Source organism: Periplaneta americana, chromosome 15, assembly GCF_040183065.1.
Source record: "Periplaneta americana isolate PAMFEO1 chromosome 15, P.americana_PAMFEO1_priV1, whole genome shotgun sequence".
NCBI lineage: Eukaryota > Metazoa > Arthropoda > Insecta > Blattodea > Blattidae > Periplaneta > Periplaneta americana.
In genome coordinates, this window is record NC_091131.1 from 113,402,769 (window position 1) to 113,421,473 (window position 18,705).

The 18,705-nt window shown below is 33.7% G+C and overlaps 1 protein-coding gene across 1 annotated transcript in view; it reads right to left on the minus strand.

Annotated features, from left to right (window-relative positions):
• Window positions 1–18,363, minus strand: part of LOC138715267 (zinc finger protein ZFP2-like) — a 647,197-nt gene extending 628,834 nt beyond the window's left edge. Inside the window, exon 1 of the mRNA XM_069848008.1 lies at window positions 17,590–18,363. Within this exon, the coding sequence (XP_069704109.1) occupies window positions 17,590–17,823 (234 nt within the window). The 5' untranslated portion in view covers window positions 17,824–18,363. The remainder of the gene's footprint in view (window positions 1–17,589) is intronic.
• Between the last annotated feature and the right edge of the window lie 342 nt (window positions 18,364–18,705).

Genomic DNA, 18,705 nt, shown 5'->3' on the forward strand with positions numbered 1-18,705 from the left:
CTAAAATCCAGTAAAGGGCTCTAGTTCAGAATCGGACTACAAGATGATCTGTTTACCTTCGATCTACAACATGGAAGTGATTTTATTCTAGCAATCTGAAGTCCATTTGTTCGACACGGTTGAAAAGCTAAAGCAGAAACATTTCCTGCAGCCTAATTAATATTCGATGAAACAGCACATTTTTATGTGAAGTGCCCCATCCATTCAAAATTACATAAAAAGTGAACAGATTACACAATGATTCTGCAGAATTTCTTCACAGGAAATATTAAAAATCATTATTATTGGGATATTATGAACTTATTCTATCATCAGAAACAAAGACTGACGAATCTGAACCACTTGACACATACCCTCTGCACTCGCTGCGTATTGTTTGCAGTTCATGTACGAACTCAGATCAATTCCTTTGTTTATCTAACAAGTAGTATTAACTGCTTATTATATTTACTATTAAAAGGGATGTCCGTGTAGACGCCATTGAGGCGAAACCGAGACAGGGAGGTAGATTTCAAATGCTTTTTTGACCTCAGCACTAAAAGTAGATGACGTGATCAACACCATGCTTTGACCCTTGGGAAAGACACGATATCTACTCAATTTTATAGGAGGCTGAGTGAATACCGGAGCCTTTACGAAAGTTATGACAGATGACAAACCCTGTCTTCGTTCGCAGTTTAACTCGGGCTATCCAGTTCGATGTCTGTCGCTGTACCGAGTAAGTTAACTCGTATATGAAGGTATAGTTTAAAGCTGGGTGGAGACTATGTTCGTTGGTTCGAATCCCTTACTTGGCAATGTCACATTTTGTATTGGCTTAGCCGGAGACACAAAGACATATTCATATTGTTTCCATGTCACAAGAAACCCACCATTTATTCCTTTGATGCTAAGTTCATAGAAAGTTCTTAGATATAGGCCTCGATCAAGGAAAAAGAATATATATTCACGTTGTATGCAACAGTAAAGACGTAACTTCATGAATGTCAGAGAGACACGGTTTTGGGTATAATTTCTGCTGCCGCAAGGACGTTTGTCCGCTGTTTGTAATATGGTCTTACATGGAGACTCAACATTGTTCTGAGATGACGTCGAGGGGGACATCCACCTTGTGTTGATTTAATGTTAGACATTGAATTCCAAATATGGACTTATGCTGGACTTTATTATTATTATTATTATTATTATTATTATTATTATTATTATTATTATTATTATATAGAAGCTTGTATGCTAGACGTCATGATCTCGATTACTTATTCTTATACGATATAAGGTCTTCAAAGGTGACATTAATTGTCAATCTTACTTAAACAATGTCAGCTTTCGTATTCCTATGAAGAACATGAGACATCACAAACTCTTCTACGAGGGAGAGTAAAAAATTAACCTTAATAATTATTGTTTTATTAATTGAATATGTACAATAAGACTACAAACACTTCATCACTTTTCAACATAGTATAACAGGAACACTTGCATTGAGCATAGTGGGGACTATGTTGAAAAATGATGAAGTTTTTGCAGTCTTATTGTACATATTCAATTAATAAAACATTTATTAAGGTTACTTTTTTACTCTCCCTCGTACAACAGAAATTCTAAATCTTTCTCTCCGGTCTCCAGATCTATTAAAAAAGCTAACTTACATGTAGGCGATTTCGATCCATTCAACGTATAGAGGTATTAGAATATGGCAATGTCTGTGCTTTAATATTATTTGCATAATCTTTCTACACAGATTGGTAAAACTTTCTGTAAGAATTAACTCCTTTCCATAAAATATAATAGTATTAATTATTGTAAATTAATCATTGTAATCTTTGTTCTTCATTTAGTTGTTCATCTCAATTATTTAATTGTTCATTTTATTGTATTAATTGTATCACTGTGCCAATGGTTGACCAATGGTTGTTGTCCAGCACATAATAAGGTAAAGGTATCCTCGTCACATGCCATGAAGGCACTTGGAGGCATGACCTCGGCACTAGAATGAGGTGATGTAGTCGGCACCACGCTCTGACCGCCTTTTACCCGGTACTCAATTTTATAGGAGGCTGAGTGAACCTCGGGGCCGTTCTGGAAGTTTGGCAACGAGAAAAATCCCGTCACCACTCGGGATCGAACCCCGGACATACCAGTCCGTAGCCAACTGCTCTACCAACTGAGCTATCCCCAGCACATAAATATCAATAGATAAATAAATAAATTATTATTATTATTACTTTTTTTTCGAAAAAATTAATATGTTTCTAATACATACTATACATTCGAAAACACAGGAAGTTTAGTCCTCATAAAATAAGCCATTGAAATCCCATAAGGGCAAAGGTCTCCTGCATTTCCACAGGATACATTTTCAAATACACAGGCTTTGCAACTGAAGTTCCAGATTGTGAAAGTTTACTAAAGTGGATATATTTATTTATAATATTAAAATCAGTAACAGGTTAATTCCTTGTAGACCTAATCTTGGATAAGTCATTCAATGTTTGTTTTGACAGCAGCAACAACACATTAGTATTAATGCAAAAGATTTTGCTGTTGAGTGCTTATACTGTAGTCTTTCTTGTATCCGAAAGTATTTGAACAAAACAATTTAAGGGGTTTTTGTCAATAAGCAGACATCGCAAAATAACAGATTTTCACCTTTATTAAAGGAATTTATTAAGTCAGGGCCTATGAAAAATGGCGACTTGACTACTAATTAACAAAATAATAATAATAATAATAATAATAATAATAATAATAATAATAATATATTTTTTATTTATATTTAATGTGCTGTACAACAGCCAGTGGCCAATTACAATAATAATAATAATAATAATAATAATAATAATAATAATAATTGCATTTGCAGTCAAGGCTACTTGGCATGTAGCCTATGTATGCATAAAACTGAATGCTTCTTTCCTTGTGTAATATAGGCGACATATATGTATTTTGTTTCTGAATTGTGAACTAAACGCGTAAAGTTTATTATCTAGCAATTATCATACGAAATATAAAAGACAAACTGAACGGCAATCCAGATTATTAAATTATTATTATTATTATTATTATTATTATTATTATTATTATTATTATTATTATTGATTCTGGAATTTTATGTAATTAACTACGGTATATGTTTTTATGTGCAGAATTAACGTAGATAAATACGTATCGAGTGGGACTTGTACTTCGAAACAAGGTTCGAGTGTGAGTTTGAACCCCTCTAGGCTTCATTAGAAGTTTTTTGGACGTTTTCTCCAACTATAAAATAAATTCCAATAACCACATCTACCCTATCTCGTCAAAAGTCATCATGTTATAACTCATTTATTCAGCCATAAATAACAGTGTAGTTGATAGAACGCCATTAAGAAGCTATTAAGAATAACACTAACTTTTGCAAATTTGATTTCTTCCTGCGATACTTTAAAACGTAATATATAAATATTAGACTTATTATATATCTAACACACATCACATATTCTCTGACACAGAGGGATTCACGAGGAATTACCACCACATACGGAGCATGTTTCCGAAGACATTTTGAGCAAAAAAGTCACATAAACTTGGGTCTTATTCTCAATATTTTCAGAGTTACACTAATATGAAGTTGTTTGTAAAATACCTTTTGTTTTTAGTTTTAAATGAAAAAAGAACATTACGACCGAACACGAGCGCTGCTCATTCGGTCCTCAAATTTTGTTAATATTATTGTATCCTCTTTTTATATTGATTGTATTATTTTATTCCTATTACTATTGTTGTAATTATATTCTGTGTCTGATGTATTATTCTGTATTATATGTTTTGTTCTGTATCATTATATAAATGTTATAGTATCTTCCGATGCATTTGAAATTTTATATTTGAAATAAACATTTCTATTTGGATTCTATAAAAAAGTAGAGAATGAACTATTCAGAAGTATAATTTATTTAATTGGCTAGTATTCTGAGCTAAAAATGTGTTGTGAATTCAATAGTAGCTTCGTACAGAAATTTCTGTCACATTTAAGTACAAAATTACATTTTCCTCAAGCACTTATCACAACAATTGTTACAAATCAAAAAATTTAACTGTAAAGAATCAACTTGCTAGAAGTCGTGTGATTTGTAACAATTGCGATAAGTGCGTAAGAGTAATGTAAACCTAGTAATTGTTAGTTAGAAAAAAAAAGAGAAATCTGTACAAAGCAACAAGAAATTAACAACACATGTTTAGCTTCAGAATTCTAGCCAATTAAAGAAATGGTACTTCTGAATAATTCATTCTCTATTTGTAATATTTTTACCCTTAAAACTAAACAAAAAAGGAATTTTACAAACAACTTCAAATTAGTGTAACTCTGAAAATATTGAGAATGGAATATATGTTTTTATGACATTTTTTGCTCAGAATGTCTTCGAAAATAAGCTCCGTAAGTGGCGGTAACGCCTTGTGAATCTCTGTATATTCTATTTACACTTTGACTGTTCTTTCGAATTTTAACAACGTAATGTAGTGAGTTTTGAAAAGACAACTGATTAAATGGACAGTCATTTTGGACGACCATAGTAAAAATTTGCAAATACCGACAAAGCACAGCGTCGATACTTATTTTTTGAAGTTGTATTGTTAAAATGTCATTTTTATTGCGATTTATACTGAGGTGTGCAATAAGATACTACTGAGTTACAAGAATTTTAAAATAAAATAAAAGCATGGAATTTACTGCCACAAGTGCAGTTATGGAGACAATGCTATTAGGAATCGAAAGATGTCCATGGGTTCAGAAATCGACACTCGCGTATAGTTCTACAAACGTATAATCTAAACTTTTTTATATGAACTTAAATAAATAAATTCAGTTACCCAAGGATATTAACTTGACAATTGCGAAATTTCAGTTCGTTTCTGTTTTGCTTCATCGACCACTGGAAACTCACAATCTCAGTGATATATTTTGTCAAAATAACTATCATCAGAAATCCACAATTAGGCTATCATCATTACCAGGGAAAGGATTTATATGTAAATACATATTTACTTATAAAGCTAATATAATTTATATTTTGCATTATCTTTATGTTTCACAATGTGTAGGGTTGAAAAATCCTACTTTTATTTTCCATATTTTTCCATATTTTAGAGTTTAGTACATATTTTCGTTAATTTCCATATATTTTCCATATTTCATATAAAACAGTCCATATTATATTAGGTTTAACAATAAAACAAAACAAAATTCCATTAACTTTTAAAAATACATTTCAACAATAGAGATTTAAACACATGTTCAGTAATCCCTTTAACATCAGAGTTATTTGAAAATTAGCAGTCCTATCAACAATGGGAAAGTAAGTTACAAAACTGTATTAATTTAATTTAAAATTTTTAACAGACTTCAGTTGTGCAGCTCAACAGTTAAATGCCAGTCAGAGTACACATAGGTTCAGTTTTGTAAATCATACTATAAAGACGGTAAATATGCCAAAAGTACGTCATTCAGTCAATTTAAAATCAAAACTAACAAGTTACATTTCAGAATTTAAAGAAGATGGTTTATCAACTGACAATAAAATATTATTTTGTAATTTGTGTCAGTGTGCAGTATCATCTACACAAAAGTTCCTGGTGCAACAACACATTACAACTAGTAAACATCAGGCCAACAAACAACTAAATTCCAAGCAGAGACAATTGTTTTTAACACAACCAACAACATCGAATGTAAGATCTGAGTTTAACATCGACCTGTGCCGTTCTCTCATCTCTGCTGATATTCCTCTCTACAAACTAAAGAATAAGGTCTTCAGGGAATTCCTTGAAAAATATACTCAACATACAATCCCGGATGAGTCAACACTTAGGAAGACGTATGCTCCATCCATCTACGATGAGACAATACAGAAGATAAGAGATGAAATTAAAGATAGTTCAATTTGGGTTTCCATTGATGAGACTCCCGACAAAGAAGGTAGACTTGTTGGTAATGTAGTTATCGGTTTGTTAAGTGAACAATATTCTGAACGAATTCTTTTACATTGTGATGTTCTAGAAAAGTGCAATAACAAAACTATAGTTAAACTGTTCAACGAAGCTATGGGTATCCTGTGGCCAAAGGGTATTATGTACGATAATGTGTTATTCTTTATTAGCGATGCTGCCCCTTATATGGTCAAAGCTGGACAAGCATTATCTGTTGTATATCCTAAATTGACTCATTTTACTTGTGTGGCGCATGCATTTCATCGTGTGGCAGAAGTGGTCAGAGACAATTTCCCTAAAGTAGATTTGTTGATTTCATCAGTGAAAAAAGTATTTCTCAAAGCTCCCAGTAGAGTTAACGTGTTGAAAGAAATGTACCCTGAAATTCCATTGCCACCAAAGCCAATTTTAACTAGATGGGGTACATGGCTAGAAGCAGTTGAATATTATGCCGAACATATAGACTCTATTAACAATGTTCTCCTTGCATTGGACTCTGAAGATGCAGTCTCAATTGATACTGCGAAAACAGTTACCTGTGACATAAGTGTGAAGAATGACTTAGCTCACATTCAGCATACATTTTCATGCATCATAAAAACGCTCAAAAGTCTCCAAAATAGGCACCTTTCACTATCTGAAAGTTTTGAAATTATAAATAGTACTGTGGAACAACTGAATCGTGGTAGAGGTAAAGTTGCAGATGCAGTAAGAGCTAAGGTGGACACTGTACTTTCAAAAAACCCTGGATATGAAGAACTACAAAAGGTTGTTGCTGTGATGAGTGGTGAATCAACAGTGAAGATTAACTTGGACTTATCCCCAGCAGACATTGTGAAATTGAATTATGTACCAGTTACTTCTTGTGACGTCGAACGCTCTTTTAGTCAGTATAAATCTATCCTCAGAGACAATAGAAGAAGATTCACTTTTCAGCACTTGAAAGAAATGTTTGTAACCTATTGTTATGGTAACAGACAATAAAAATTGTGTTTTGTTGAAACTACATTGGAAGATAAGGTACGTCCATTATATTTTTTGTTTAGTTTGATTAAAATGTACCAATATTTAACGTACATAGTCATTTTTTTATAATTTTAAGTCCATATTTAATTCCATATTTTGGTAAAAATCCATATTTAATTCCATATTTTGGTAAAAATAACTACATATATATTTACATATTTCATATATTTTTAGTCCATATAAATCCGTTCCCTGATCATTACATTTGAATGCTATATATTTACATATTTGAGAATATTTTACAGTTGAGTACGCATATGATATATTTCACTTTATGATAGACATTTGGGATACGATAATGACAAGAAAGCAAGCTTGTATGAGGCTGATAAAATATCTCTATTTTGTAATTCGTAAGACAGGAAGTGAAAAAACAAGCAGATATGTGATAAACGTATGTCATTAAGCACGCCACGATACTGAAAACTAACGCTGACCTTGTGAATAGTCTTAATGGAATACAATTAAAAGCAAACTGTGTTTTTATTTACGTTTAAATTAATCTTTGATCTCTGTCACAAAATTAATTCGTTACATGATTCTCAGAGTAATACTACTCCACTTGCAGTCCGTAACAAGATTTTATAACTTCCTTATAAAGAAGGCTCAAAGATTAATGATGCTTTCCTAACCATTACCCCAAGTATTTATGCACTATCGATCATTATGAAAGTTTTATATCTTTTTTTCTCGAGTTCTTTGTTCTACGACGAGATGAATAATGCCGTGATAATTGTGGATCGAGAAAAATTAAGCAAGGGTGCTTGTATAATCATTTAAGTCTGAAACATCTGAACATTTTTTTTCTTAAGTCACGTGCGTAAACATCCGGTTCGTAGCTTCGATACTCGATTGGGGTATTCATATTTACAATATGCTGTTAATACGCCCGGCCACTGTGTACCGAAATGCTAAGAAATGGCTTTGAAGTTAGGTGGAAAACACGGTCGAGGGTTCAAACTTCGAATAGGGCATGCTCGTTTTTCTCTTGTTAAAGAATGTCCTATGCTATCTTAGAGCATGTCGCAGAAATAATTATAGGACAATGAGAAATATCTCTATATCGCAGTAATAATAATAATAATAATAATAATAATAATAATACTTACTTACTTACTTACTTACTTACTTATGGCTTTTAAGGAACCCGGAGGTTCATTGCCGCCCTCATATAAGCCCGCCATCGGCCCCTATCCTGAGAAAGATTAATCTAGTCTCTATAATCATATCTTACCTTCCTCAAATCCATTTTAACATTATCCTCCCATCTAAGTCTCGGCCTCCCCAAAAGTATTTTTCTCTCCAGCCTCCCAACTAATACTCTGTATGCATTTCTGGATTCGCCCATACGTGCTTCGACGCTGAATGCTGCACTCATGATGATAAAGAGTCGTAAAATAACGAATTAAGAAATAGGTAAGCACTTACAGTAAATAATCCTGCTAAGATCGGAAATTTATTTCTTGAAGAGGTGGAGAAGTTCTAAAATCTTGGAGCAACAGTAACAAATATAAATGATACTCGGGAGGAAATTAAACACAGAATAAATGTGCGAAATGCCTGTTATTATTCGGTTGAGAAGCTTTTATCATCCAGTCTGCTGTCAAAAAATCTGAAAGTTAGAATTTATAAAACAGTTATATTACCGGTTGTTCTTTATGGTTGTGAAACTTGGACTCTCACTTTGAGAGAGGCACATAGGTTAAGGGTGTTTGAGAATAAGGTGCTTAGGAAAATATTTGGGGCTAAGACGGATGAAGTTACAGGAGAATGGAGAAAGTCACACAACACAGAACTGCACGCATTGTATTCTTTACCTTACATAATTAGGAACATTAAATCCAGACGTTTGAGATGGGCAGAGCATGTAGCACGTATGGGCGAATCCAGAAATGCATGTAGAGTGTTAATTGGAAGGTCGGAGGGAAAAAGACCTTTAGGGAGGCCGACACGTAGATGGGAAGATAATATTAAAATGGATTTGAGGGAGGTGGGATATGATGATAGAGAATGGATTAATCGTGATCAGGATAGGGACCAATGGCGGGCTTATGTGAGAGAGGCAATGAACCTCCGGGTTCCTTAAAAGCCAGTAAGTAAGTAAGTAAGTAAGTAAGTATGGGTCTAAGAAATCCATATGTAATAATAGAAATAATAATAATAATAATAATAATAATAATAATAATGTATTTTACTATGTCCTGCAATGATATTACTTATGCAACATTTAAGTCACAGTATTGACGAGTGGACAATAAGGTTTTTGGTTCGAATTATAACCGAGATGTGGATGTTGTTCGGAGGAACAGTAATGTCCTGTATTATTTGTTTGGTAGTACCTTCAAGATCTCACTGTGTTTAGAGCCACTGTAAGTCAAAAAGAAAGTCTAAATTTGGACTTAAGAGTAAATCTCAATATGAGGCCAATTATAGTTCAGCACAATACACAAACAGAAGATGCAAAGATGGAAGAATAAATAAATAATATCTTAAATCAAGAAAAACATACATAAAAAATGAGAACAAGGACAGTAAATACTAATAAACGAAACTATTCTTTAAAAGGATCTAAATTGTTCCCATGCAAATTGGCATATTTTATGCATCTACAGACTGGGGAAAGAGATTTTGAATTTCTGTTGTAAATTGTTTTTGAAATCTTAAACCCTTTGTAGGTATACGAAGGCTGATATTGTTTATGATAGACTCACAATCAATATCATCTTTGATAACTTAGCAAAAAAAATGGTAATCAAAATTCTGACGTCTAGAATAAATGCTACAACAGTTAAAATATTTACGAGTAATCTAATAATTAAAGTCAGAGGAAATAATTTTTTTTGAATATTTTCCAATTTCACTGAATCAGTTGAAGTGCATAATAATAATGATGATAATAATAATAATAATAATAATAATAATAATAATAATAATAATCACCATCATCAGTTATCAAGAGATTATCATTAATTTCGATGAATCCAAGGTCTGCGCATTCAAAGTCGGTCCTAGCATAAATTTATGATAAGTTTAAGAATCTTATTCCTCAATTAGAGGGCTCCAGGAAAATTTTACAGGTAATTTCTCGTCAACGTCAAAATTTAGAGACAGCGCACTGAATATGCGCGGGCGGCTTAAAAAAGAGTTGATTTATATCTCAATAATAACCGAATAATGATAATAATAATAATAATAATAATAATAATAATAATAATAATAATAATAAATTGTACCCCAGCTGAATGAAAAGCACGGTCATGAATTCTAATCCTGCCAAAACCATGGATGTTTCTCCGACATCGACATGATATTCTCTGCATCTTTAATTGGAAGTCCAGCGCAGTGCTGAGCCATGTCAGGAGGATCAAATTCATCTGTATACAAATGTGTCACATCTAAAAAAAAAATGTTCCCAAGTGGAGACAGTGGCTCTTAAAGCGTCGTCTGCGACATAAGGGAGTAAAAATTGTTAAATTTTCTCAATAAAATTTTCGACTGAAATTTGTGCAACATAAACCTAACTTTAATTTAAAAAAGTAGGATTTCAAGTCGAGAGCGATAATAAAGCGTTAAAACTCAACTCCCGTTACCGTGGAAACGTTGTTATTAAAAAAGTGACGTCTGAGAAAACGTACACATCCATTAAGTTCTTTGTGTTTCTCATGAATCATAAAAGCAAGTTGCACATTTCACTAGGCGTGCATGTTTTCACTCTCTTTTCATTGTCTGTGCGAGTTAAATATTCGACGCAAGTAGTCCAGAATTGTCCTTGCGATGAGTACGAGATATTTCAGCATGCCTCGTCACCTGGGAGATTCCCTAGTGTGTCAGAAATTACTTGAGATTGAAGAGTTTCTTTAATCTGTTATTTTATCTCATTCTTATTTCTCACTTTATTTCTCCATTGCATTTACTTACTTTGTATTTCCCCTTTCCAATTCTTCATTTTCTGCTTTTGTTTCTCTTCTTTATCATTTCACTTTCGCACATTTTTCTTTTCTTCTTTCTTATTTCCATTTTTAAATCAGTATTTCACTTTATATTCTATCTTCCTATGTTTTCAGTTTATTTATTTATTTATTTTTCTTTCCCTTTCTTCCATTCATTTCATTGCTCCTACGATCTTCTCCTTCTTATCCTTTCTTTGTTAACTCTTCATATATTTTGACGTGTAACGTCTAAAGGCTGGTTCACAATAAATAGGAACGGAAACGACAACGAGAACGAGAACGGAAATCATGTTAAAATAAATGTATTTAAATGTGAGCGTTCACAATAGTTAATTGTGAATGCTCACATTTAAATACAATTTTTCAACATTATTTCCGTTCCCGGTTTATTGTGAACCAGCCTTAACTTGTATTCGACTTATATTAATAGAAAAAATAAAAAAGAATTTTGTGGAACGAAAATTACACTGACGTCATTCAGCTTCGATTGACATGGGAATGTTTATGTCATATCCGATAAACTCAACAATGTGAACGAATTCATTCCAATACACAAGTGTAGTCCGCATATAGTCTAGACCTATAGGCCTACATAGCCTATATGGAATAATTTATTATAATTATAATCCATGGGGCTGTTTGTAATATATTTTTAAACGCGTTATTTAGTTGCACCTTGGCATTGCCGCGAAAGAGATGCGTGCACAATACATGCGTAACCGAGGTTGGCTTTGCTCACGTACAGATGGGTGAATAGAAACAGAGTATTTACGGGATATTCTCATGAACTTACAGTTGTTGTTTAGCCAACTGTACGAAGACAAGTTTCAACCTCAGAAGTGGTACCAATAACGCGTTACTCATGAGGCAACTAAGACAGGAGATAATGGGATAGGATGGTCAGTTTCTTTCCTCTTTCATTGCATACATCGCTGATTAGTAACGTATACAGTATACTTTGAGAGAGAAACATAGATTAAGGGTGTTTGAGAATAAGGTTCTTAGGAAAATATTTGGGGCTAAGAGAGATGAAGTTAGAGGAGAATGGAGAAAGTTACACAGCGTACAACTGCACGCATTGCATTCTTCACCTGACATAATTAGGAACATTAAATCCAGACGTTTGAGATGGGCAGGACATGTAGCACGAATGGACGCATCCAGAAATGCATATAGAGTGTTAGTTGGGAGACCGGAGGGAAAAATACCTTTGGGGAGGTCGAGACGTAGATGGGAGGATAATATTAAAATGGATTTGAGGGAGGAGGGATATGATGATAGAGACTGGATTAATCTTGCACAGGATAGGATACGATGGCGGGCTTATGTGAGGGCGGCAATGAACTTTGGGGTTTCTTAAAATCTATAAGTAATTAAGTAAGTATTAGTGGGAATTGACTGTCATTCCGCTCGTTACACACGCTTAAATCTTACAGTGAATTGTATTTATTTATCCTGATTCTGTTATTCTAATTCCTGTACAGAATTTGCACGCAATCATAGGAATTTCCTCAAAACACCTGGATTTGTCCTTTCACGTATTTCCAACAAAAAATCCAGTAACAATGATAAGCACCAGCCTCCTCTTAATTCAAAAGTATCAAATTGACAACATACAGTTATCAATGCTACAGACAGAATTCGAACACACAACTACGGCTTTCAGGTAAAGTCAAATTTAAAAATTTTTCATATAACAAGGCCAGCAATCTGTTACACTTGATGAGGTAATTCTAGAATTTTGTAATCAACTAGAATGAACTACAATGGAAATTTTAAAAAATAATTAGCTTATATTATAAAATAAGATAAAGTGATCATTTGTCTACATAACATTTTAAGTAGATCGCACAAAAATTGTGAAAAGAAAACTGACCGACTGTGATGTTCTCTGAAGTTGAAGGGAAGTTTTAACATTGGAGCTTAGATTCGGGAGTTGAATTTCTCGTAGGACATATTCTGGGCTTTCTAAGGTGAAGATTGGATGTGCAGTTGTTCAATGTAGTGGGAGCTACATTGCGTGTTCGACTGGCGCCGGGTTCAAAGAGGCCCAAAATTGACAAAAGTGATAAGAAAAATTCTTACACCATAAGTAACCTGTTACATACGGAACACGGTATAAAATAAAACTAACTATATTCTGAAAATACACAAATTATCACTTTCACATTATGTAAAATTATAATAGTAGATCTTCCATAACAAAATAATTTAAATAACTCAATATTTACATTGCCGTGGCAGAGATGTAGGCTAATTATTATGCGAAGGCGACGGTGAGTAAGGAAAATAACTGAACGGAATAATTACGAGGTAATGCGAATTTTATGATCAGTAAAATGTTGCATAATAGTGGATGAAATAAAAAAAAATCTAGTTTTTTAATTAAAAGAACTCACAGTCAGTGGCTGATAGCATTAACAGATCCAATATATTAAATTAAAAAAACAAACTTCAGTCGATACTACTACGAACACTGAAATATAAACTACGCTCTAAGTCTCTCTCTTCCTTCTTTCGTCTTCATTTAATTTTAACTCCTTCTAGTATTTTCATATAATATTATTTTTCTATCATTTTCACCAGAATATGTTTCTTTTTTTACTTGTATGAACGATACTCCTCTCCGGAAGAAGCAGGTGTAACAATGATTTTATAAGTAAATAAAAGTTTTTTTTTTTATAATTCATGTACTCTATTTGTTATTGTGTATTAAATAAAGATAAATATAAATTTTATATGCATTGCAAATTCATTTTCTTACAGAACTGGTTAGTCATTTGGGGTGAAAATCCCAGTTTTTTATTTTGTTTAAAAATTAAAAACGTTGCTCTTTAAAAACTATATATATATATATATATTATTTATTTATTAGTGGGTTATTTTACGACGTTGTATTATCATCTCAGGTTATTTAGCGTCTGAATGAAATGAAGGTGATAATGTCTGTGAAATGAGTCCGGGGTCCAGCACCGACAGTTACCCAACATTTGCTCATATTGAGTTAAGGGAAAACCCCGGAAAAAACACAACGAGGTAACTTGTCCCGCCCAGGATTCAAACCCGGGACACTTGGTTTCACGATCACAGGCGCTATTCGTTACTTCACAGGTGTGGACAAATATATATATTATATATATATATATATATATATATATATATATATATACATATTATAGAAAATCTCTGCAGATAAGCCCTTTAAATTATCTCTTTAAATATGGTGGCGCATGTACTTATACATATTTTTAATGCAGTTTTCTGTAAGTTAAAATTTTTCAAACTTGAAGTGCATTTTTCTATTAAATTACTTAATCTATTTACATGCATTTTTTACAGTATTTTCTGCAACCTATCTTCTATAACGTAAACCTATAGATTGCTTAATATCACACACATAACATATGAAAAAGTATATAGCATATTATATACATTGAAAAAATGGCAACAATTGTTAAAGTATAATTTTTTTCTGTTTCACTAAGTGTGAAATATTTAACTAAATATTGTATTTTACTTTACAATATACGTTACTGATAACTTAAAATAAATACAAGGAATATGCCTATTAGTGAAGATTGCAGCAAGTAATGTCACTTAAAGTTTGAGGTTACGTTTTGGAAAGTAGAAAACAGGTTATCAGCTAGGAACTCTTTTGCACTTGGATAAAAAATTAATTAGTTGTGTTTTATGCCACTGAATTTGAAATGATTTGTTTTATAATCATGGTAATTTTTATTCCACTCTGACCACTAAAAGCCTAGAAATATTTAACTCAATTTTTGTACTGAAGTGTTTTAGTATGAGTACAGGAATCATTTCCCAGTTCCCTTAATTCTTTATAAGTTACTGTATAATTAATTATACTGACTAGGTCAGCTCCTAAATACTTAAGTTGTGTTACCTTTTATCTATTTTTCTTCGATATTACTTTCCAAAATATAGAAAATTTTGCAATAGCAATATATATTGCAAAAGAACGTAGATTGTAAAAAGTTGTAGGTATAAATCTTGAGAAATCTTATGTACAGCACATAACTTTTGGTATAGCTATTATAATCGATTAATACTTTTATGGACTTCCTAGTTCCTAATTCAAATTTAACAACCTGGTGGTCGACCTAGACCTAGAAATCTGATCCCTGCTACAACTCTAGTGACTACAGATCTTAAAATAAAGCTGAGACTTCCAATAATAAGGTGGAGTCTATGTTTTCCATCAAATTTTAAAGCGAGTGAGCAACAGTGGATTACCAATTGAAAAATATTTTCTTTTGATTGCATTAATTGCGGCTTGCACCATATAGGAATTTAGGCTTTTGTCTACCGCAATCATTGGTGGCAGAACGGTTGTCATGCTTACTTCTATATCCGGTATTCGTAAATCCAAACCCAGCAGAGGGTGACTATTTTAAGGAACACGAGAGTCCTCGGCATACTTCTATGGTAACACAAGTAAAACTAGAATGCTAAGTCGTATGTTTACGTATATACGAGAACTTTGTTTCTGAAAGTGTCGCAGGCGAAATTTACGGATTATTTCTTCTCATCAAAGACAAAATTAAACTTAGTTATCCATCATCCTGTGATATAATGAATTTTATCCTAAAGGTATTTTAAATTTATGAAAGTAATTCCTCACACTGGTAAGTGAAGCATATCACAAGAGCACAGGACCATATTTGAAGTGTTAGAATTAATCAAACAGTTGCACTAGTCGAGATCAAAAGAATAGAACATCCTCTTTCTCCGCTCACATAGAATTCTCTTGATATTTAACTTCAATAGTGATCCTTTATCGCATCATCATCATCATCATCACCATCATAATCATCATCATCACCATTCCACGGTATTTAATTGGTTTCAGTAGTTAAAAGAAATCTTAAATGGATAACTGCATTTAATTCAACAGATTTCCATAATGATGTTGAAGTTCCAATTAACAACGCAGCATATCAAATGGCAGTGCATAAGTATCCATTACTTCACCAGGATTCGAAGTGACGACAAGCTTTCACATAACGTCGAAAGTACATCTTTATTGTTATTATTATTATTATTATTATTATTATTTTTAGAGTGTGTAGAAAGACGATGTTTCATAAGTTATATTTGTTTTAATGTTTAAGTGGAAATAGTACGTTATGCTGGCTGAAAAAAAAAAAAAAACAAAACTTTATATAGACCTATACATAGGACCTAAATTTGCATATATATGAAAAGGTACAAATATAAAGGCTAATTTTAATTATGGTTTATTTAACGACGCTCGCAACTGCAGAGGTTATATCAGCGTCATAGATGTGCCCGAATTTTGTCCCACAGGAGTTCTTTTACATGCCAGTAAATCTACTGACATGAGCCTGTCGCATTTAAACACACTTAAATGCCATCGTGCCATCGACCTGGGCCGGGATCGAACCCGAAACCTCGAGCATAGACGGCCAGCGCTATACCAACTACGCTACCAAAGCCGACTACAAATATATAAATGGGACCTAGAAGTTATTTGTTTAAATATTTTAGAGTGAAGAAACACAGTTATTTCCAAATAACAACACTTAGGGATTTCTATACAAAAATGACGAACAACGGTCAATGTTTACCATGTAGTAATAAGCTTAGTATTTTTGTTTAACGACGCTTTCAACTACAGACGTTATTCTGCATCAAAATTCTACTTGGGCGAGAAATGGCAGACAATTTTGTTCAAAGACCTCTATCAGTGACAGAGTTTTATCACGTACCACAGATCTACGACATGGGACCCATGGCTCTACTTCCCAGACGGAGCAAGTCATGGTAAGGATTTTATCGTCATTTAAATTGCATCGTCCTCGGCCGGGTTTCAAGCCGCGCACCTCAAATCCAACCCAATCCAACGGCTAGCACGGCAACCACTAGACCACCGTTTAGGACTATTTTTTTTTAATGGCAAAGAGTTTCTGTGTCAGTGCAAGAGCATTCAGAAAGTATATTAGGCTATCTGTAATGATTCGCTAAAAAAAAGTTTATTTTTAAGGATAGTCGTCCCATTTGATAGATGTTACTACTGACAATTTTGTAAGGTTATGTAGTTAAAAACGTTTTCGCTATAAAACCCGTTGATTAGGCTACAATTACCATCACTAAGACAACGCCTTTTAACAATGTTGAAAGCAAAACAAATAGCCTATGAAAAGAATTAATATTAGACTAATATTTTGACATAAATTATTGTCTGTACAATATCACTGTTGTCGAAGTAGCTACAGGCTTCCAACTTGTTCACGCGAATTGTGCCTAGTAAGCTTACATGTAATTGTTTTCGTTGAACGTACGTAGGTCTATCACTAACATATTGCTAAACATCACGAGATTTCAGCTATTTCATGATAAACAGATTGTTATTTCAGTTTTAAAGGCTTAAAAACAGATACAATTAGACTCCACGGTAATTCGGTAAAGAATGTATCGTCCGATTAATAGATTATATTACTAAGTATTTAAATGTCAACAGAGTAGCCACAGTCAACAATATTCTCGCTGTAACAAACTGCAGATTATTATACACCATCATCATGAAAATGTATCTTAGCAGAGTGGGAAATAAAACAAATAGGACTATATACATCATCTAAGTACAACAATTATCTGTACTTACATCATTGTCGTCCAAGTAGCTATAGACTTCCAACTTGTCCAAGCGGATTGTGCCTTGGAAAGGGTAGATAAGAGTTCCTTGAGGAATCCTAGCGTTGGTCCAGACATTGACTCTCATCTCTGGCAACTTGTTGGCATTTCTGTCTACGGCAGGAGTTGTTGATGGTACAGATGGGGCGGGTCCTGCCGTCAACACCAAGGAGAACTCCTGTGGGATCAAGACGCAAGTCTCCATTGCTATTGTCTTTTGTTTTTCAAGTTCAAATACAGTTCCGAGTTGCGACAGGGTAGAAAAATTTTCGAAAGGTCACAGATTCAAAACCAGGTCTATTCTGGTTAACAGCACGAGTTTATTCTTCATTAATTAATGAAATAAAAACAGATATTTCACCAAACGTCACTCAGTTCACTTCTGTTTACCCATAGGAATGTCACTCGAGAACATATTATTTCGTGCACTGATTTATTAATCACTTAAAAACCCATAGGTTGCTATAGCAACAAGTTTGCGTTGATACATTAAAAAATTAATTATCACTTTTAACACAGTCAAAAGAAGAATCTTCTCTGTTGACCACCAGCAGCACAACACATTATTACGTCATGCGAGTATTTCACAACGTCATCTACGGAGTATCCTGTCCATCATCCTCGATGGTACAGTCACTTGAGAATCAAGGTCGATCCCTGTCGAGGAATCGAATACCGCCCACGAGCGAACACACGCGGTTTGGTCTATCCTGGTATTGACCTTCCTCCTCCTTGGTCAGCTTCTGCAGCCCAACTGAAGACCCAGCCCAAGAACCGCCGAGGAAGCAACCGACCACGTGGTTCCCTCAAGAAGTTCCCCCCTTCCCCCGACGCAACAGGTGAAATAACAATGAGCAGAGAGAGTGAGGGGGAAAAAAGTCAAAGAAAAAGTCAAGCAAGGCGGTGCGAAAGAAGAACAGCCTTCCAATAAGAAGTGGGGCCCCCTTCCCCAGTGGCAGGCGTCTTGGCCAATGGAGGTTCTTTGTTTTACATACACAAACAGGTAGCTGCTATGCTGATGTCACGAGGAGGGCCGGTCCAGCTCTCGGACGTCAGGTTCGTATCTTCGAATGTAATCTAGATTGAG